The sequence below is a fragment of the Terrapene carolina genome, unplaced genomic scaffold (assembly GCF_002925995.2).
Source record: "Terrapene carolina triunguis isolate 2854851 unplaced genomic scaffold, T_m_triunguis-2.0 Scaffold84, whole genome shotgun sequence".
NCBI classification, from domain to species: domain Eukaryota; kingdom Metazoa; phylum Chordata; order Testudines; family Emydidae; genus Terrapene; species Terrapene triunguis.
Window position 1 is genome coordinate 31,866,473 of NW_020664435.1, and position 21,868 is coordinate 31,888,340.

Sequence of the window (21,868 nt, forward strand, 5' to 3'; positions counted from 1 at the left end):
CCCAAATCCCCACCCCAGCCCCACCTCCTCCCCTGAGTGTGCCACGTTCCCGCTCCTCCCCACCACCCTGGAGCGTGCTAACACTGCCAAACAAGTGTTTGGTGCTGGCTGGGTGGGAAATGCTGGGAGGTAGGTGGAGGAGCGGGGACGTGGCGCAGTCAGGAGAGGAGGAGGAGGTGGGGTAGGGGGTGATGGGAGGTTGGCTGCCGGTGGGTGCAGAGCACCCACTGATTTTTCCCTGTGGGTGCTCCAGCCCTGGAGCACTGATGGAGTCGACTCCTATACCCCTGGGGGGAGGGGGACAGCGTGTCTCTGTGCGCTGCTTGAGCCTGCAAGAGCTGCCCCCGCAGCCGCATTGGTTCCCGGCCCATGAGAGCTGCGGGGACAGTGCTGGGGACAGGGAGCTGCCTCCCGCCACCCCCAGGGGCCGCAGAGACGTGCCAGCGGCCAGCCTCTTCTGGGAGTGGCGTGAGGCCATGGAATGCGGGCAGCCAGCCTGAGCACTGCTGCGCCGCTGGACTTTTAGTGTCCCGGAGATCACAATAGTCTGGCAGAGGCTCCAGGATCAACCAGTTGAGTGCGATTGACGGGTTGGTGACCACTGAATTGTATATAATTATGGATTTATTTTTGCAGGTGTTCTAAGGTAAGAAGTAGGCCTTAGCCCGAGGCCCTGGCTACAGCCCCTAAAGCCCCTGCATTAATCTGGCCCTGGTCAGAGAGCAACAGCACTGTGACACTCATCCCAGACACTGTGACACTCATCTGACCAGGATGCAACGCTCGCTAGTGACAGCTGTCCCTGCAGGTGGGGCTGTCTCTCCCTCTGAAGGGGCTGAGTGCAGGAGGAGACGCCTCGTCTCAGAGACCAGCAGGAGGACAACATGCCACAGGCGGCTGCCAATGCCCAGAAGAGACACTTTAGTCAGGAAATGGAGATTATGGGTCAGCTGGTGTAATCTGGTATAACTCCATTGCTATGGTTTACACCAAACCCGGAGCTGGCCCGGAGCGTTCAGAGGGACGCTGGGGATTCCACAGACCACACTACCTGGCGAAGCAGCCGGCGGCTGCCGATTGGCGGCTGCTGCTCCCTGTCGAACCCACCACCCGCCCCACATGCTAAGCACCGCCCCCGCCCGCTGTCACGAGCACTTCCCCGCCCCGCCCGCGCGGTCGCCCTGTGGCGCTCGGACGCCGATTGGTTCGGAACACGATGGGCAGAGATCAGCCCAGCGCGTGGAGGCGGGACTAGCTGTCCCCTCCGGGCTGGGAGGCGAGGCAGGGCGAGGCGCCGGGGCAGCTCTTGTAGGCGCAGTAGAGCGGTTGGTGCTCCTGTTACGTGTAATTGCTCACCCTGCAACTGAGGCGAGATGCTGCGCCTGCTGGATGTCGGCGGGTTCGTGTTGGAGCGGGTGGCCACGGGCAGCCCCCTCTCCATGGTGCTGGTTGCCTCCGCCTTCGTGCTGAGCCTGGGCTACCTGCTGCAGCTGGGTTTCCGGCGCCAGCCCCGGCCCGGCGAGGGGGTAGGTCCCGGGGCGGAGGAGAGGGGCCGGTAGGGTGGGGGCTGAGATGGCGGGGCCGGGAGGAGGTGTGGTGTGGTGTGCAGAGGCATTATGTGGTCGTGGGGACCCCTCGGCTGTGGGAGGGGCCGCTGCCCCAGAGCCGGCGTGGCGAGGGGAGGGGGGCACCCAGCAGCAGGCTGAGCACTGGGGGGCAGAGGAAGAGGACGCCCGTTACCTTGCTCGGAGGGGAATGCTCAGCGAAACCCGCAGCGTTAAGGGGGTATCTGAGAAGAGCCTGTTGTCCTCAGCGTCCTCTGCCCCACCTAACCCTGGGGTGCCTGGGTCCACCTTGGAGCCCAAAGCCTCGTGTGGCAAGGATGCACTTAACTCCTTCTGGCTGGAGAAACCTATGTGTGCCCCTTCTGGGCAGAGAGCTGCCCCCAGGGAAGAGCTGACAGAGTCTGACTGTATGGGCAGGGCCGGCGCTTCCATTTAGGTGACCTAGGCGGTTGCCTAGGACACCAGGATTTGGGGGGGGCGGCATTTTGCTGCCCTCAGCGGCAATTCTGCAGCGGGGGGTCCTTCCGCGCTCCAGGTCTTCGGTGGCAGTTCTGTGGTGGGTCCTTCTCTCGCTCTGGGACCCGCCGCCAAAGTGCCCCGAAGACCGGGAGCGCGGAAGGACCCCCACCTAGGGCGCCAAAAACCCTGGCGCCGCTCCGGTGTATGGGTGAGGATTTGTGAAGGAATATTGTATTGGGCTTTGTTTCCAGAGAGTGACAAGCTGCACACCCTCTGGAACAGTTCCATTGGATGGGGGCACTGCCCTACCTATTGCGCAGAAGAAAGGTTTCTTTGCCTCCAAGTAGGACTGACTTTTTGGAACAAGCTTTTTAAAATGCACTTACGTGCATGGCCGTCCTTAGGATTTATGGGGCCCTACGCAGTATTATTAAACTAGCGCCCCTATGCTTGACTTTCTCTTAGCAACACAAACATAAGCTTACAGTATTGGAAAACTTGCCACGTGCACTTTATTAAGAACATCTTAATTTTGCCACCTTCACCGCCAACCTCTGCACAGTGCTGCCTTCACTCTAGGTCCTGCATTTCTCGCCTACCTGTGCCCCCAACCCCAGCCCTGCCAGTGTGACCTGCCACACCAACCCCCTGCCCAGTACCCCCATATGTCCAGCAACTCCCATGCCCAGTGGCCCCTCACCCAGAGATCTCCACCATAGATCCCTATGCCCAGCAATCTCCCACCCACAGACCCCTGCCCAGTGCCCCTCTCACAGCCCCCCCCCACTGCCCAGCACCCCATATTCCTTAGGGATTTCAGCACCAAAAAATTAAATTCTGTGCACAATATTTTAAAATTCTGCAAATGTTGTCAATAAGTAAATGTGGAGGCTCCAGCATGGCAGTAGCAAGCATAGGCCACTGGCTGTGCGTAGGTGGGAGATCATGCTGCAGCCTTCCCTTCCCTCCTAGGATAGGGACTTGGCAGTGAGGTACCTCTGTGTGCATGTCAAAAAGCCACAGGGAAGCATTTTACATGATGGCTGGGATGTCAGCCATGACCCCAAATCCTTTTGAATGATAAAAAAGAAATAGCTGATACCAATGGCTGAGTCCAGCCCTCATCCAGGCCCTTGCCTGTCACCGCTCTGGGCCATCAACTCCCAAATGGCCTTTCATTCTCCCTAAAATAGAGCCTCATTGCAGCCTTATCTATTATCCAGCACGCTTCATATCTTTCCATTTACCGTATCTTTCTATTCTAGTCTCACTAACCAGTCTCCAGAAGTATTTATTTGAATCTTTCCTATCTTTGGTTAATAACAATCTCTTATCCAAAGCTGTAGGTGCCATAAAATGAGTAATGTTATGATTATTTATCCATATACGTTCTCGGTCAGTGTGAGTTGTTTAATCCAATTAGTCACATAATGAATCATGAAATAAGTCAGCAGTCCTAATGCAGTATTTAATTCTTTTTTGAAGCAATCTAAATGTTAAATGAATATTCTCTTGCAGAAATACCCACCTTATATTTCGTCTAATATCCCTTTTCTTGGACATGCAGTAGCATTTGGAAAAAGTCCTATTGACTTTTTAGAAAATGCCTATGAAAAGGTGAGTCTTGCCTAATGAGTGGTTGAGTGTACCTAGGATATTCTTATTTGTTCTGCTACCTTCTGTGTTCCCAGAACCTATTTAGAATTTGGATAATTTTGAATCTCCTTGGAATGAAATGTTTACACGTTGTCTGCTAGAGTTCAATATACCATACAACCTTGATAGTGTGGGCACATACTGTAGTAATACCTCATTCTGTGGGCAAGTTAATAATAGAAAGGTAAGGGAGATGTCATTTGATTAATAAAAATCTACAGAATCATAATTTCAATGTGTCATCTTTTGTGGCGTGGCAGGTTGGACTTGGTGCCCCCTGTCCCCGTGGCTCCCAGCTTCAAGTCCTCTGGTTGGTGGAAAGTTTGTTAATGCGGTGTCTTTGGAATTGGGTCAAGCTGGATATCATTCGAAAGCCTTTTCTTCCAAAAACACAATGATACCAAACATAATAAACCTAGAACAATTATATAGATATGTAGTTGAGAAAAAATATTTAAAAATTAACATTTTGAATTATACTTTGACATAGGGATGCATTGCTTACATGAGAAAGACATTGATCTTTGGTAATTCTAGGTAAGTTGGCCTTGATATGTAGAACTGAAAACATTTATTCATCAAAGTCATCATCAGTGTTGTCACCAGGTAGGGCATCATTGCTAGACATGTTGTCACATTAATCCTCATCCACACCGCACTCGCACATCTATGTACAAGACAGGCTACTGGTCAAACATTTGCAAAGTGGTAGGCATCTGGTCTTTTCACACGAACATTTGATTAGCTGAATGATGGATTCAGGAGTGCATGGTATATTGCACAAAACTGGTGTGATCAGTTCATCCACCAAGACCATACATGCCCGATAGGGAAGTGTAGTTTTGGATTAGCTCAATCATCCCATCCCAGTACTTTATAATTTTGCCTTCTTAATAACAGGTTGTGACAAACCAGAGTACAGTCCAGACTAATGGGTAGTTGCATCACCCCTTCCCTCTAGTTGGGGTGATCTTTACAATGTTCTGCTGCTGTAGCTTCCCTGCCTGGGTTGCTCAGAAACAGTACTTCTGGGGGAATTCTGCATCACTGTGCAATGCAGAATTTGCGGAGAATTAATGTTCTGTGCAGAATTTCATTTTTTCCTGCGGAATTGGCGCTGCAGAGCTGCTGGCTGCCACTAGGGGACCTCTGAAACCCCGAGAGCCTCACTCCCCAGCTTGCAAATAGAGGACACTGCCAGGGGGAGGTGGAGGTGAAGGGTACAGCTGCAGTTTTCAGCATGCCCTGGAGGCGTGTGGGAAACTCTGTACAAGCCTGGAAGCCAGCATCATGTTGTTTCTCCCTCTGTATTCCTGGGCTCTGGGGACGGAGGGGGTGTAGGTGTCTGAGCTTGGGGGCACCCTGCAACTGGGTTCTGGGAAGAGAGGAGTGGGGTGTCTGGCCCCACGGCTGGACTCTGGGCGGGAGGGGATGTGGGTGTCTGGCCCTGCAGCTGGGCTGTTAAGAGGAGCCAGAAATCCACTCCTCCAGCACCCCCCAGCTGTATGCCCCCCTCCAGCTCCCACTTCCCCTGGCAGTGTCCTCTATTTGTTAGCCTTAGGGGAGCAGGGCAAAAAAACGAGTTCCCCTCAAGATGTGCTCAGCTGGCATGCATGATGCACCCAGACTGAGGCGCTCAATAAAAGCATAACAGAGAAACAGGAACTGGGTTGTCATAGGTGTTTCTTTAACTCTCTACTCCTGGCGGAATATTTTTTGTTGTCTGTATTGTTACAGACATACTTGCTGATAGGCATTTTGAAATAAATTACCAAAATAATTGAAACTGGCATGACTATATTTTTATTTTGACAAATATGCAGAAGTTTATTAACTACAAAGAGATTTTAAGTGAGTACAAGTAATGAGACATAAGTCAGCAATGATTACAAGAAAAATAAAGATAAAATGTTTACTAATACTTAACTTAACAAGCTACATTAGATTCAAAGCAAGTTTTCTCACTACATTCTTCAGCAAATTACTGACCAAACACCTATGCTGCTTCCTTTGTCCTTCAGATGCCGTGACTATGATGGGCAGAGAGAGAGAGAAGGTGTCTTGGGGTGTCTCCCCTTCCTTTTTATAGTCCTCTCCCTGCTTTAAGAAGCATTTTCAGCTAGGAGCATGGTGACAGGCAGTTTGTGTGGGTGGGAACTCTGTTTCTTTGCTAAGATGTAGATTTTTCACCCAAGCCCTCTTTCCTGCCAAAGAATAGCCACTTAACAGGTAATGGCTCATTGGCCTTGTTTACACCGGGCCAAGGCATCAGCTTGCTGTTTGTCTGCGAGGAACTTTTTGGCCACTCCCTAGACTTGGATCATGTATTAATAACACCATAGAATGGAATCTTATAACTTTACATACAATGTTGCCATACATATTTTACCAGGATAATAATGACCAGCAAATTATGTGTTTTCAAATGACACCTCACAAGACCTACTTTGTGCAAAGATAATTACAATAGCAGACACAGAAGTACGTTCTGTTACACAGGTATAAATGCACCCGTTATCAGTGGCAATTTTTATCTGTCTGTTTTTTGGAAAACATCCACCAGTGTAGGTCTGCCATGTGTCGTAATGTTGATTTTTAAACATTTTGTCGAATATGTATCTACATAATTGTTCTAGGTTTGTCATGTTTGGTACCATTGTGTTCATGGGTTGAGCTGGGTATCATTTCTCCCTTTTCCAATGACACTGTATTATCAACTTTTCCACCAACCGGAGGACTGGGAGCTGCAGAGGCAAGGGGCAGTGAGTCCCCACCTCCCAAGTCGTAGAGGATGACACCATTGAAATTGTGATACTGTAGATTTTTACAAATCAAATGACATGTCCCTTGCCTTTCTGTCATTAGTTTGCCAATGGAATTCCACATGCTCCCAGGCTATGACTGAAACAGAGTCACATCCCTGGATTTCACTTGTGGATGTGACCCGATTTCAAAGAAGTGTACATATAGTTGAGGGAAGCCTACCAGTGGATTCACTCGTTATCCAATGAGCTATTTGAATTACTTACCTTAACATTTGTTGGTACTACTCAGGCTCTCTTTCTCAGTCTCTTCCTTGCTGATAATCTTGGGTCATGTTAAGAGTTCAGCATATGACTGGGCCACTACCCTGACTACTTGAAGAATTTGAGTGTCTGTTGTAAACTATGAATAATTGGGTGTTCAACTGCACCAAGATTTTTACTAGCCCAGGGAAAATATGAAATGATACTTATCTTGTACTCGTAGTGTCTGACTTATGTCAGAAGAAGGCTTAACGGTTAGACTTTCTGGAACCACAGGCTTGACTCATGGTACTATTGATTTCATGCTTGTGAAATGGACAAACTTAATATGCACTTCACTTCATGGGGATTTGGTCAAAGAAAACCTTAAAGTAGAGTTGGTTGTATTTTACTGGTTTGTTAAACCCAGGGGCTTAGCTTCTGATTTCTGAAGCAAGGAGCCTGGAAATCCTGGGGGTTCTCAAAGGTTCCAGGCTCTCTGCTGTGGAAGTCTCTACCTCTCTACGTCCAAGTCCCCTTACTATTTCTGTGGTTTCACACATTCCTGTTTTAAAGAAGGTCTTTCCCCTGTTGTGTAAAACCCCCCGCACAAATGAAAATGGAAACTGACTCATTAGACACAAAATGCAACCAAATAAACAGGAAAAACACAAATCCTTTATTTATAATCTTGGATATTACCTCATAAATATATTTGGGAAAATCCGATTTAAGTTTGATTTAAGGTATTCATGTCCCATTAAGTGATTTTTTTTTTTTTAGTCACTTCTTGTAAGAGTAGGGGCGTGTGCTTATTTCCTTTGGTCAAACTTCTCCCCTCTGACCTCTCCTCTTCTTCCCCAATGTGTAGTGCAAGCTATGCATCAGTTGTCTAGTTGGCTGCTGTCCTCCTTTCCCACCTGAGAGGTGGCTGCACTCCAGTAGTATTGTGAGCATATAGATTTGAAGCAATTAAAATCTGAAAGGTTCTACATAAGGATAAAAAAATTAACTTTCCAAATTCTCATTATTTTAAACTAACTTGTCCTTTCCCCCCTCAGTATGGGCCTGTATTTAGCTTCACTATGGTGGGCAAGACGTTTACCTACCTACTGGGTAGCGATGCTGCTGCTCTAATATTCAACAGTAAAAATGAAGACCTGAATGCAGAGGATGTATACTCTCGACTGACCACACCAGTCTTTGGCAAGGGAGTTGCTTATGATGTACCTAACCCGGTATGTATTTAGAGTACAAAGTCAATTAAACATCTAGGGTGCAGATCAAATCCTGACAAGGTTGCCATGAACTGTTTGCCCTATATGATGGGGATTGACAATATCAGTGAAATTCTGGTAGCATGGTTTGCCAACACAGTTGCTGATTTTGATTGTTAGGCATAGAGTAACCAAAGACTGAACACATTTAGGCTCTGGTATTGTTTTTTTATATGGCCATCTACTGGTTTGGACAATACTCGTGGGTTAGACCTTCTCCTTCAACCACAGTGGAAAACTAGCAGCTTTGTCTTCTTTGTTTTCCTTCCTCCTTTGAGCTTATACTTTCTGAATGCTTTTAACCTAAGAGCACCTTTAGGCTCATTCCTTGCCATGGGAGCTTCAGAGTGAGATTTTTTTTTTTTCTACAGGCCTATTTGTACATACAAATGTGAGGCGGTACCACCTCCCCAAGCCACTCTGATAGATCTGGTACTAGAGAGAGGGACTAAGTGCTTAGTGGGTTTTCTTTACAAAACCTTGCACGTCTGCCCTCACCAGCAGGTGGTATTGAGTCTCCTCAGTGCAGCAGACAGCAAGCAGCATAACACCTCTCTGTTACCTCTACCCTCTTTGCCTTGTATTCTTGCAGAGGTTGAGACTGGAGAGGAAGGCAGCAGACCTTCCTCCCTGACTATGGGAGGATGGAGGACTGCACAAGGTGGAAGCTGAGAGTTTGAGGATGATAGTTATCTAATGTGCTAGGAATGGCTGCATGCTTCAGAAGCATATTCCCATTCTAGAGAGGGATAGTGGTGGCATATATAAACTGCTATGGAGGAAAAGAGAAAGTTAGAACCATGAGGCCTTCAGAATCCTTTCATTCTTGAAGAACCAGATAAACTAAGGCTGACTGGCTCCAATAATTTTAATCAAACCAGTAGGTGGCTGTATATTTGCCATGCTGAAAGTAACAAAGTGGAATATTTTTGCAGATTGCCCACAAGTTCATTTCAGAATGGACCAAGAACATGGAACTTGCTGCCAGATGAAATAAGTGTTTGCTAACCTCACTATTCAGAGCTAAATGCTAAACTCCCCTCTTCAACCAAGCTGTCCAATACTATCCCCATTCTAAGATGCACTTTTAAAAACCCATAAGCTGTTGTCTTGGTGGCTGGGAAGGATAAGTGAGTGTTTGTGTGGGTTTTTTTCTGTGTTTTTTGGAACCTATGAGGCTCCCTGGGAAGAGGCAATGAGTTGAATGGATAGATAGAAGTTAGTTAAAATCTGAAAGAAGTATAGACAGAATATTGACTTAATGACTAACAAATGTTGACCTGAAGAGGTTTGCCGAGGAGTTGCTCCAAATATGAAAGTAAACTGCAATGGCCTTGAATTTCTTTCTAGATAATAACGCTCAATTGCTGAAGCTTTTGAGTGTGGAAAAAGATTTAAAAGCTTTAATTATAATTTAATGACACAATGTTCATGTTCTGAAAGCAATAATAACAGGATTTAAGTGTATCCTAGAATGCAATTCCACACATTTGCAAGTTTCCATTCAGGATAGAAGAATTTAGACTTGCTCTTGAAAATATAGTAGAAGCTTATGTTGTCAGGAACTCACTTCCATCAGTAGTTCAACTACCAACCAGGATTTCAGTTTTCAGTATTTTGTTCTTTATGTACAGTAATTTTGTAAAATTAAAATAAAATTCCCCACTACTAGTGACAGTGACCTGAGTTGAAAACCTCCCAGCATTTATAATTTAGCTAAAAGTTCAATAACATGAATTTCCAGATTAGGTCATAGTATTGATTTAGGTTTTTTTAATATTACTTGCTCTATCTGGCTTCATTCCCAAAATATGGAGTAGCAGTAAGAGCCTGAAGCAGAACAGGATAAGAAAGCTTCAGCTGGTATAGAGTACAGCAGCCCATCTGCTTGGAAATAATCCCAGTACTCTGCTTTTCAAGATAGGCCCTTCTTCTTGAGGGGTTGCTTCTCACTCAGACCGTAATTTTCAGCAACAGCTACCTTACACCAGTGCTATGAAACTTGGTCAGTGGGATACTTGTTAACATGGATAGAACTGTCACAAGAGCTAGACTCAGACTTTGGAACTTAAACTCACAAAATATAAGAATGACCATTGATTGTGCTTTCAGAACTAAATGCCAAACCCATTTCTTTGAGTAAGCTTCCTCATATGCTACATGAAAATTAGGAGAGGAAGGAGCTTGCTACTTTTTATGCCACTGCAGGTGAAGAAGGGAGGGAGGTGGGTTTTTTGTGTGTGTGTGTGTGTGTGTGTGAGGTACATATACTACACTGAAAACTATATAAGTATCTAGATCAGTGGTGTCCAACCTCTTCACCCTGAACAAGGTCAAGGGGCCCAATATTTTTGGGAAGAAAATCTTCCCTGTTCCACCAGCTCCTATGTCTCCAGGGCGAGAAGGAAGAACGAGTGAAGTATGTTGTGCTCTAGCTATTCCCAGGTGGCATATAATCTCTTGTGGTCCTCTGTCAGATTGGAGTGTCCTCAGGCAATTTGTGCCCATGCTGCTCTAACCTGGGTTGGTGCAGAGAATTGGGGAGGTCCCCTCTGCTCTGCCCTGGATTGTGTGGGGGCCATCCTTTGCTAGGCACTCTGCTAGGCTTACACACCCAATTGAGCTTCCTTCCTGCTCTCCCTGGGGCTCCCAGGCAGTGTGGGAGCTGCTGAATAGCTCTAGCACAGGAGGGATAGAAACTGTCTGGTGCACTCCTGGGTTACAGAGCTGCTCATGGGGCTACAAGGAGAACTTTCTGAGGCAGATGGTAAGGCGGTGCTCCCTACCTTCTCCCTGTAGCAACAGGAATTATACAAACACTTCAGATAAAACTGCAGGGTACAGCTCAGGGAACACTTTCCTAATCAAATCCAGTTTAACTAAACGGTCCTTGACCACAGACTGGACACCACTGACCTAGATAAACAGCTTCCACAATCTGAGCAGGACCTCACCTTGTGCATACATCTTAGCCTAAATTCATGTTTTAAAAACATGTCAGGCAACCTTCTATCTGTTGGGTTACCTCAGTTCTCTAGAGAATGGGGTAGGAGGAGCTTTGGGAGACAAAGGCATAAATTGTCTCCGTTCTGGTGGAATGAGCAGTTTAATCCATAAATCGTGTCCAGACTAGTGGACACACTGACAAATTGAGGATATGTTTGTGTCATATTGTGAGCTTTTGTCTTCCATTTTGTTTTGTGAACTCCATTTCTTTTCGGTGCTATATTTTGGAGGACCTTCATTATATATTGCAACCTCCTTTGTGGGTTACAGCATCTCTTCTTTAGCGGAGGCTTGACGCCTTGTTGAATGACTGTCTGAGAAGCTGGCACTGAGCAATATAGTTCCATCAACCTTGAATGAATTCCATGCTGGAATAAAGGGTTTTATACTGTTAGGGCCACTGACTTTGAATGACTCTAGTCTACATACACAGACATGATGTGTTGGTGAATGTGGTAAGGAGGAGAACCTGGAACCCCCCAGGAAGTATATGGCTGGGAGACCTGCAGTTTGGTCAGGTGGTGGACAGCCAGAGAAAGGGGTCATACTATTTTAAACCAGGGATGCTTCTCTAAAGAGGCAGTTCACTGTCACATACCAAAAGAAAAAGGCTGGAGGTGAGAGAGGACAGGAGGGGTTGCCTAGCCTAAGGATGTGGACCAATCCCAGGACTTTCAGGAAGGATGAAATCAGACTTGGGAGGGACTTCATTATTTTCTAAAGATCTGTAACTAGTGTGTGTTAAGAGTGAAGTGTGTGTGTGTGGCTAAGAAATTCCTTTGGTAAGCCCCTGTTTCTTGTTTTCCTGCTGACAGGGTTAACTGAGGCCTGGTCCACACTACCCCCCCACTTCGGACTAAGGTACGCAAATTCAGCTACGTTAATAACGTAGCTGAATTCGAAGTACCTTAGTCCGAACTTACTGTGGGTCCAGACGCTGCAGGCAGGCTCCCCCGTTGATGCCGCATACTCCTCTCGCTGAGCTGGAGTACCGGCGTCGACGGCGAGCACTTCCGGGATCGATCCCAGAACATTGATTGCCTGCCGTCGGACCCGGAGGTAAGTGTAGACGTACCCTGAGCAACCACCTTCCAGGTGGACCCTGAGAGTATGTATCTAAGGAACTGGGGGGCTCAAGAGGTGCGAGGAACTGTTTCTGGGATTTAAAGTGGCTGGGCTACAGAGCCCCACATCCAAAGGAAAGGGTGCAGATATGAGGTCTGCACCTGTGAATGTGAATTAGAGACTAACTGTAGGAACAGTGACCAGTCACTGTCCAGACCAGGGGGCTTAAAAGCACATGGGGGTCCAGTGATTAGGTTCAGTCACAACAGACTGGTGTCCATCCAGAGAAGGAGACTAGGCCAGGTTGTTACAGATAATTTAGGAAAAATAGTTTCTTTTTCTGTAATCCTAACTTTCACCCATAGCAGGCCACTTGGAACAGGACTGTGGCTTGATGGTGGAAATTAGTGGATATGCTTGGACTTCTGCTTCTGGGTTTTTGTTTTTATGACAAAGAGCATGTCTGTCTGTTAACCATGTTCTTTATAATATGACAGTTATTTAAAATTATATAGACAAGGTGGGTGAAGTAATATGTTTTATTGGACTAACTTCTGTTGATGAACGAGACAAGCTTTTGAGATTACACAGAGCCCTTTTTCAGATCCTGTGTAACCTTGAAAGCGTATCTTTTTCACCAACAATATAACTACCTCACTAGCCTTATTTCACTAATATCCTGGGACCAACATGGCTATAAAAACACTTCCCATTATGTGTAAGACTGTCAGTTATTGTGGTCAGTACTAGTTTGGCAGGAAAAAACTGAGATGCATGTTGCATAATAAGTTAAAGTTGCCCTAGTGAGTATGTCATGTGCTACACTATGGATATCAAACTTTTTTTGAAAGAGAGGACATAATTCTGATTGATTATGGTTGTGGCTAGGATATAAATTCAAGACTTCATACTTCATACTTCCCACAGTGCAGAGTGGACTGTCCACAACATGAGTAAGACGTTTGCACAGAGATTAAAGGGAGAATATGGTCTCTATGTAGCATCTGAAGTTTTTGTTCATTTGCCTTATTGTCACATTCATTAGGAAGAAAATGTTCTCCTTTAAGCGCATTGCTGTTTCTGCTCATTATTTCTCTTTTTTTCTTTTTCTCTCCCTCTTCCTGGTCTTTTGAGTCTCTAGTTTTTTCTCTGTAAAATTCCCACCTGCTTCCTCATTCCATCCATTAAAATGATCACTGATTAAAATAGTTTACTGGTGACAATGAAGTGTCATTTTTAAGTGGGTATTCCAGCCAGATTAATAAAATACAGCCTCCCTGTGCTATGGGGCAAGGCCACAGAGCCCTGTCCTGTCTTTCAACAGCCCTGTAGAGAGGGCAGCAGTAGTGTGGCTACTTATGCTTGTGGTGTGAGCTGCTAGTACACCCAGTGTTTCTTGGTGCCTTAGGGTACGTCTTCACTACCCGCCGGATTGGCGGGTAGCAGTCGATCTATCGGGGATCGATTTATCGCGTCTCGTCTAGATGCGATAAATTGATCCCCGAACGCGCTCCCCGTCGACTCCGGAACTCCACCAGGGGGAGAGGCGGAAGCGGAGTCGACGGGGGAGCCGCGGTCATCGATGAGGACGGGAGGTAAGTCGATCTAAGATGCGTCGACTTCAGCTACGCTATTCTCATAGCTGAAATTGCGTATCTTAGATTGATTTCCCCCCCCCCCCCCCCCCCCAGTGTAGACCAGCCCTTAGAGGAGGTCTGTCTGTGAGGCCATGGTCCAAACCCCTTCCACATTGTTAAGCAATTGCAGGGCTGCAGTAAGAAACATATAAGCTTCAAGAAATACTATTGCATAGTAATTGCTGGCATACAGCTCCCTACCTTTCCCTAGTGGCCTCAAGATATATCTGTTTCTTGCTTTTAAAGGAAATGCACCACCTATGCACTACCTGAAGCACTGCTGCAGTTCTTGGAAATTGATAATCTTAGCATGCTGTACTGTTCGCCAGCAAGACTGCTCTTTATCTACCCAGTTAGTTGGTAACTAGGCTGAATATGTAAGCTTAAGACAATACCAAGTGGATCTTCTGTCCCTTTCTGCAGTCAAACCACGGAATTTGACTCCAGTGTGTGAATTAACTGCTATATAGTAACTTTCTTGGTATGCCCTATCAATGAGAGATTCCATTCACTAATGGACTAGTTAATATTTGTAATTACTATAGTTATTGGGCTAGTTATATTTTTGCTTTGAAAACTACATGATGCTAGAAAAATGGTAATTTAACTATAACTGAATACATGAAGAGTATGCTAGTGACTGTTATTTTCTTGGGGTGGGTGGGCACACTGAGATTGCTCAGTCAGGGCAAACCCCAAAGAACAGAGCAGACGATCCCCAAAGATGGTGGTTATTCTAATACTTGGATTCACCTAGGGTTACCATATTTTAAGTGTCCAAAAAGAAGACACTCCACGGGGCCCCGGCCCTGCCCCAACTCCGCCCCCAGCCCTGCCCCACCCCTTCCCCTTCCTGGCCCCAGCCCCACCCAACTCCGCCCCTTCCCCAAAGTCCCTGCCCCAACTCTGCCCCCTCCCCTGAACGCTTCGCCCCCCTGCTCCTCCCCCTCCCCTGCTTCCCGCGAACATTTGATTTGCGGGAAGCCTGAAGCAGGCAGGCAGCAGGTAAGCTGGGGTTGCGGCTGGGGGGGGAGGGGGGCGCAAGGAGGTGTGGACCAGTCCGGCCCCCCCCGCCGAGCGGCTCCCTCCGGCGGCCGGCTCTGGCCCCAGCGTCTCCGGCCCGGCTCGGGCCCTGAGGCGCCGGCCCCGGCCCTGGGTGAGCGGTGCCGGCCGGCGGCTGAGCAGCCCCGGTCCCAGTGGCTCCGGCCGGCTTGGGCCCCGGTTCCGGCCGAGCAGCTCCAGCCCCGGCCCTGGGCGAGCGGCGCCGGCTGAGCCGGCCCGTCTTGGCTCCGGCCCGGCTCGGCTTCGGCCCGGCTCAGCTCAGGCCCCGGTTCCGGCCGAGCGGCTCCGCCCCGGCCCCGGCCCCAGCCCCAGCCCTGGCAGAGCGAGCGGCGCTGGCCGGCAGCCGAGCACCTGCCGGCCCCAGCAGCTCCGGCTCCGGCCCCAGCGGCTCCAGCCCGGACCCAAGCCCCACGACTCCTCCCTCCCTATTTTTCCGGACATGTCCGACTTTTTGGAATTTCCTCCCAGACGGGGACTTGAGGACCAAAAAGCCGGACGTGTCCGGGAAAATCCAGACGTATGGTAACCCTAATTCACCAAGCCAGCAACAAAACAGCTTCTACAATACCTCACTGGTTGCCCAGAAGCCAAAAACACAGTTCCCTTAAAGCAGAGGTGGGCAAACTATGGCCTGCGGGCTACATCCGGCCCGCGGGACCCTCCTGCCCGGCCCCTGAGCTCCTGGCCTGGGAGGCTAGCCCCCGGCCCCTCGCCTGCTGTTCCCCCTCAGCCTCAGCTCACTGCTCTGCCGGTGCAATGCTCTGGGTGGCGGGGCTTTGAGCTCCTGGGGCAGCGCAGCTGCAGAGCCACGGCATGACCCAGTGCTCTGTGCTGTGCGGTGGCGTGGCTGGCTCCAGCCAGGCAGCACGGCTGCCTGTCCTAGTGCTCTGGGCGGCACGGCTGTAGCACCGCCAGCCACCGGTGCTCCAGGCAGTGTGGTAAGGGAGCAGAGAGGGGTTGGATAGAGAGCTGGGGAGTTCGGGGTGGGGGTCGGGGTGTGGGGGTGTGGATAGCGGTCGGGGCGGTCAGAGAGCGGGGAACAGGGGGGTTAAATGGGGCACGGGTCCCGGGGGGCAATCAGGAAGGAGAGGAGGGGTTGGATGGGGCAGCAGGAGGCAATCAGGGTCGGGGTTCCGGGGGTGGTCAGGAGACAGGGAGCAGGAGGGTGATAGTGGATGGGGTAGGGGTTCCGGGGGGCCATCAGGGAACGGGGGGGTGGATGAGGCAGGAGTCCGGGGGGGCCGTTGGAGTGAGAAACGGGGGGGTCGGATAGAGGGTGGGGTGCAGGCCACGCCTGGCTGTTTGGGGAGGCACAGCCTCCCCTAACCAGCCCTCCATACAATTTCAGAAACCTGATGGGTCCCTCAGGCCAAAAAGATTAGGCTTGAATAAAGACTGGGAGTGGTTGGGTCATTACAAAACCTAAACTTAATTTCCCCAATACTAATTTCTCCCTACTGTTACTCACACCTTCTTGTCAACTGTCTGTAATGGGCCACTCTCTTACCACTTCAAAAGTTATTTTTCCTCCCTTGGTATCCTGCTGTTAATTGATTTATCTCGTTAGACTGACCTAACACTTGGTAAAGCAAACCCCATTCTTTCATGTATTTATACCTGCTCCTGTATCTTTTACTTCATACATCTGATGAAGTGAGTTCTAGCCCACGAAAGTTTACACCCAAATAACCTTGTTAGTCTCTAAGGTGCCACAAGGACTCCTCTTTTTTTTTTTTTTTTTTATAGACGACATTATTACACCCAAGTTTCATCTAAATGTTAATATTCCCTTTTGATCTCTGAATCAATACAGTATAGTAATGGACAGGAACCATCTGGTTACATGATTAACCTCTAACAAGATGTAAGTAAACACATAAAATTAGTAATTACCTCTAATTCTGTAACAATACATGGTTCCATTTCAAAGCTCTAGTTTATCTGACATGGCTTTGTTATAAGGAATGGCCCTAATTACCATTTATGTACTCTTGTAATATGTCTTTAAAGTTTGAATTCAGGTCATTTAGCCTGCTAGTTGCTTAATCCTTTCTGGCTCAGTGTTGCAACACTTAGTTAACATTTTCCGATTTGGGTGCCTAAAGTTAGGCACTAAATAAGTGGCTTAATTTTCAAAAGATGCCAAGCATCTGCAGCTCCCACTGAAGTCCATAGGATCTGCAGGTGCTGTTTAGCTATTTGAGTGACTGAAGTTAGGAACTCTATTTAACTCTGAAAATGTTAGCCAAATGTAGTGTCAAACTTTAATATAGAATATGGTAAATGAGTTTTGCTTTGACTCTAAGAGATTTGCAACTCCATCACAGTATTGTTGCAGCTTGGATGTCCTTAAGCAAGCATTCTTACTTGAAAACCAAAGTAGCTAAACTCAAACGGAATTTCAGGTTTATAGTTTAGGGTGTGGTTTTTTTTTTTTTTTTTTAAATTTGGTTTTGGAATTTGTAAAAAGTGTGTAGTAGATTTTAGTCCTAATCTTGATTTCATTTTACTTTCATTTCTAGAAGGCTCTCCCTCTGACTTCTATTTTTCTATTTCTGTCTTTTCTGGTTTAGTACCACTTGCAATACGCTGTTAATGACTAAACTGTAATTATGTACCTCATGTTCTATACCTCTAATATCTTAACCCTTGCAGGTATTTTTGGAACAAAAGAAAATGCTAAAAACTGGGCTGAATATAGCTCAGTTTAAACAACATGTACCTGTAATTGAAAAAGAAACAAAGGAGTACTTCAAATCCTGGGGAGACAGTGGAGAAAGAAGTAAGCAAGATCAGATGCTTTGTGTGTTGAAAAGTTACACTGACGGGCGTGCACGAGAAGTAGACAAAACTAGCTTCATATGACAGTATTTTGATCTACTTGAACATTTTTAATAGAAAGGAAAGACAGGTCCAACTGTATCAGACATTCCATGCTCAAAAGAACCAGGTACAAAGCATGTTCTTTGCCTACTTAAAGCTCAAGGGAGGATGAAGCCACTCACAAAGTTAGTAGTAGGTTGTAAAGAGCTAATTTGCTCTTGGCTTCGTAGTCTCTGCCTATTTGTCCCCAAACTAACAGTTCAGGCTGCATTAGAATAGTTTTGCAAGGGTTAGGCCACTTGTGCCTAATATCTTCACTGTTAAATCAGCAACTCAACATTTTTAAATGTTGTTATTCCCTTGTTCCAGAATCATGATCAATAACGCACATCCTCTTTAAAGAAACAGACTATTTGTACTTCCTTAACTAAAACAGTCTGACTTAAGCCAAATTAGATTAAAAATTAATAAGAAAAAATAGACCCCACCTGTCCATTTTATTAGTGAGCATTTATTCCCAAACTTCATTGATTTGAATAGGGCTGCTTCATTATGAGCATGTTACTTCTGTGCCACTGTGCAATGCAGAATTTGTGCAGAATTAATGTTCTGTGCAGAATTTCATTTGTTCCTGCAGAATTGGTGCTGCAGAGCTTCTGGCTGCCACTAGGGGCCGTTGAAGCCCACAGAGTCTGACTCCCCAGCTCAAAATATAGGACACTGCCAGGGGCGGGGGAGCTGGAGGCTTCCCAGCAGTTACAATTCCCAGCATGCCCTGAAGGAAGGAGGCAGCGTACAGGAAACTCCATACAAGCTCAGGACCCAGCATCTGTCTGTTTCTCTTCCTGGATCCCTGGGCTCTGGGGGTGGAGGTGGTATGGGCCGGGGGGAGGGAGGCCACTCCATAGTTGGGCTTTTGGGGGTGGGGTGGGGAGGGAGTGCATGTGTCAGGTCCTGCGACTCCCTCCAGCACCCCTAGATACCTCCCCCAGCTCCCCTTCCCCAGCAGTGTCCTCTGTTTGGGAAATTCTCCGTGTGTATTCAGTTAATACCTTTTTTTTGGCAGAAGTGAAAGTAGTGGCCTGTAAATCTTGACACCATCTCCCCAAAATGCGTGCTGACTGACTTTCCTTTTCCTCCCTTTATTCAGATTTGTTTGAAGCTCTTTCAGAGCTCATTATTTTGACAGCAAGTCATTGTTTACATGGGAAGGAGATCAGAAACCTACTCAATGAGAAGGTGGCACAACTGTATGCTGATCTGGATGGGGGATTTACTCATGCAGCTTGGCTTCTGCCAGGTTGGCTTCCTTTACCTAGCTTCAGGTACCAAAAATAACATGTTAAACAGTATATACTTAAGAAACGTCTGTGCCTGTTTCAGCTCTTTCTTAGAGTATGTTTTAAGTAAATATGAATTTTAAATAAAAATGGAATGCAAGGGTATTTCCTGTAGGGGAGTTTATCAAAATACTGTTTTCATGGTGTAACCTCAACTAGAAATTAGGAAGGCGGTTGCTTTTAATTGACATCTAAAAGCATAAGACCTATAGCATGCCTAAAAGCATAACAATTACAGCATAACTAAATGTTATCCCCACAACTATTGAGTACCTAAATTTGAGTCAAAGCATTAAGAATGAGGGTTTGGGAGTTTCTGAACATGTTAATTCAGTATAATTGAGCTGCCTAAATTTAGTGTATGTAATTAAGTATATACTGATCTAGTTCAAAGCACTTTTTGAAGCTTTGTTCATTTTCTACAAAGCAAATAACTTTTATGTAAGATATTTATTATATTGGGTCTGATCCTTCAAGTTCTGCACAAGCACGTGGGTTTGTTTGTATCTTGTCTTAAATTCATTTGTATTAAAACTTTAGAATTAAAATGGCTACCACAAATAATTAACATATTTTGTTTTTTTGCGTAGTATAATTGTATAGGCCCTGGCAGCTTTGATTCATCCTTTGGGTCGTGTCACCCTTACATGTATGGGGTGAGCTCCTGCTCTTCCAGATGTTTGCTGTTCACTCTTATCCTCTGACTTGCAGGAAAGCTAGCAGCCATCCCAAGCCAGGTCTCAAGGCTTGGCAGCATCAGCTTGGTCTAGAGGATCCAGGTCTACTTACTTGTGGCCTTCGGCCAAGCACAGTACTGATCTAGCCTAGTACTGAGATGATTGATAACAACCTCTTTGGGCTCTGGTACCGTATGAGCATGGCATATGGGGCATATGTCCCCTTTTGGGTCCTCAGTACTATTAAAGACTGATCTTCTTGGTGCAACCAGTCTCAGCCTCCCTCCCTGGTATAGCAGGCCATCTGAGAGGAATGGGTGATACTGGCCACAGTGTTGTTGCCAGACAGGATCTGTCAGCCTCTACCCCGAGGATTACAAACTGTTCTAGGACCTTTTTGGGAGGGTTGCAGCAACCCTGGAGATAACCACCAAGGAGATTTAGGACACGCTGCACAAGGTCCTCGACATCTATCACTCCTTGTCAGTAGGGCGCAGAGTGAGCCCAATCAACAAAGGCCGCCTGGAGCTCACAAAAGACCTGTGGCTGGTACTGACATCCAAGCAAGCTGATAGATGGTATCAAGTCCCAGCTACTATACACAAATTGTTCTGATCCCATGCAGTTCCATGATCCTGGTCATATAATCACAGCCATGGAAAGGACTCATCGGAGTTGTCAGAAGATGACCCCTAAGGATAAAGAGGCTAAACACCTCTATCTCCTGGGTCATAAAGCTCACTTCTCATCAAGATTCTAGATGCGGATAGTGGTCTTGGAGAAATATGATCATGTATCTAGTGTGCATTACAACCATTTATTGGAAAGGTTCCACAAGATTACAGGCAGAACTTTTGCACCATCCTGGTGGAGGACTGTTTAGTGGGCAGAACAGCACTGCAGACAGTTTTGGCTGCCGCTGATTCTTTCTCCAGAGCAATGGCAATGGCAGTTCTTCATGGCTGGCTTTTGGGGGCATACCTAGACAATTGCAAACAACAATTTAGAACTTGCTTTTCTCATGGAAGAGGGCCAATCCCTCTTCCATGAGAAAACTGATAAGGCAATGAGATCTCTCAAAGATTGCGGAACAACCGTCAGTTCTCTTATTACATACACTGGGCCTGCAAGAATAGGCATTTTAAGCCTCAACCTTTCCAATACCAGCCATTTGTCTCATACAGACCACCTGAGCCTCCAGTCCACAGGCAGAAGTCCTTGAGATGAAAACCTGCTAGTGTTTTTTCCTCCCAGTCACTCCCCTTATATTGACACCAAGCAGGCAGTACATTTGATTTGGTGCCTGAGGACCGCATACCATTCTTCTTGTGGTCTTTGCCTTCCCACCTTTTTGGTGACCATTTGGCCCACTTTCAGCACATGTGATCCAATATCATGTCAGATTGTTGGATTCTGGAGGTAGTCTGGGCAGGCTAGATCATTCTATTTGTTTGTCTTTCCTGTCCCTCTTCGGGGATCCCTTCAACAAGAGTTTGCTTCACCAGGATTTATAATGCTTTGTCACTTTGAGTGCTGTAGAGGAGGTTCCTCTTCATCATGAGCAAGGAAGTTCTATTCAAGGTATTTCGTCATCAAGGAGACTGGGGGGCTTTGCCTGATACTAGACCTCCGGGCTCTCAATACCTATATAAAGAAGCTCAGATTCAAGATGGTTTTCCTCTCCTCCATCATTCCCATGCTGGAGCAGAAGGACTGGTATGCTGCTGTCAATCCCAAAGATGTCTGTTTCCATATTGTGATACCCCTGGCACATAGGCATTTCCTAAGGTTTATGTTCAACAGGAAATACTGGTCCTTGCCTGTTGACTGTCTGCAGCACTCCATGTATTTACCAGGCACACTGCAGTGGTAACCGCTCACCTGAGAAGATCTGGCATTCAGGTGTTCTCATAGTTGGATAACTAGCTGGTGAGGGGACACTCGCCGTCAGAAGTCCAGACCCATGTCTTGTGCATGCTGCAGATGTTCCAATGTTTGGGCCTGCTGGTGAATAAGGAAGTCCATGTTAATACCCACGGGCAGATAGAGTTCATTGCGGCCATTCTTGATGCATTCACAGCAACAGCCTCCCTACCACTCAACAGATTTCATGCCATATGCACTCTTTGCTTCCACCTACAGTCCCAGCCTTTAGAATGGGTGAGGTCTTGCTTCCTGCTGCAAGGTCTTATGGCAGTGTGTACCTTTTGTAACCTCATTTGCAAAACTCCAGTTCAGGCATCTTCGGGCCCGGCTCTCCTCAGTCTACTGCCCAAGATGTCACTGTCTAGACAAG

At 47.0% G+C, this 21,868-nt stretch overlaps 1 protein-coding gene across 1 annotated transcript in view; it reads left to right on the top strand.

Annotated features, from left to right (window-relative positions):
* Positions 1-1,285: 1,285 nt before the first annotated feature.
* Positions 1,286-21,868, top strand: part of LOC112120099 (lanosterol 14-alpha demethylase) — a 31,742-nt gene continuing 11,159 nt past the window's right edge. Inside the window, exons 1-5 of the mRNA XM_024219039.3 lie at positions 1,286-1,526; positions 3,543-3,641; positions 7,747-7,923; positions 17,388-17,514; positions 18,706-18,880. Of these exons, the coding sequence (XP_024074807.1) occupies positions 1,374-1,526; positions 3,543-3,641; positions 7,747-7,923; positions 17,388-17,514; positions 18,706-18,880 (731 nt within the window). The 5' untranslated portion in view covers positions 1,286-1,373. The remainder of the gene's footprint in view (positions 1,527-3,542; positions 3,642-7,746; positions 7,924-17,387; positions 17,515-18,705; positions 18,881-21,868) is intronic.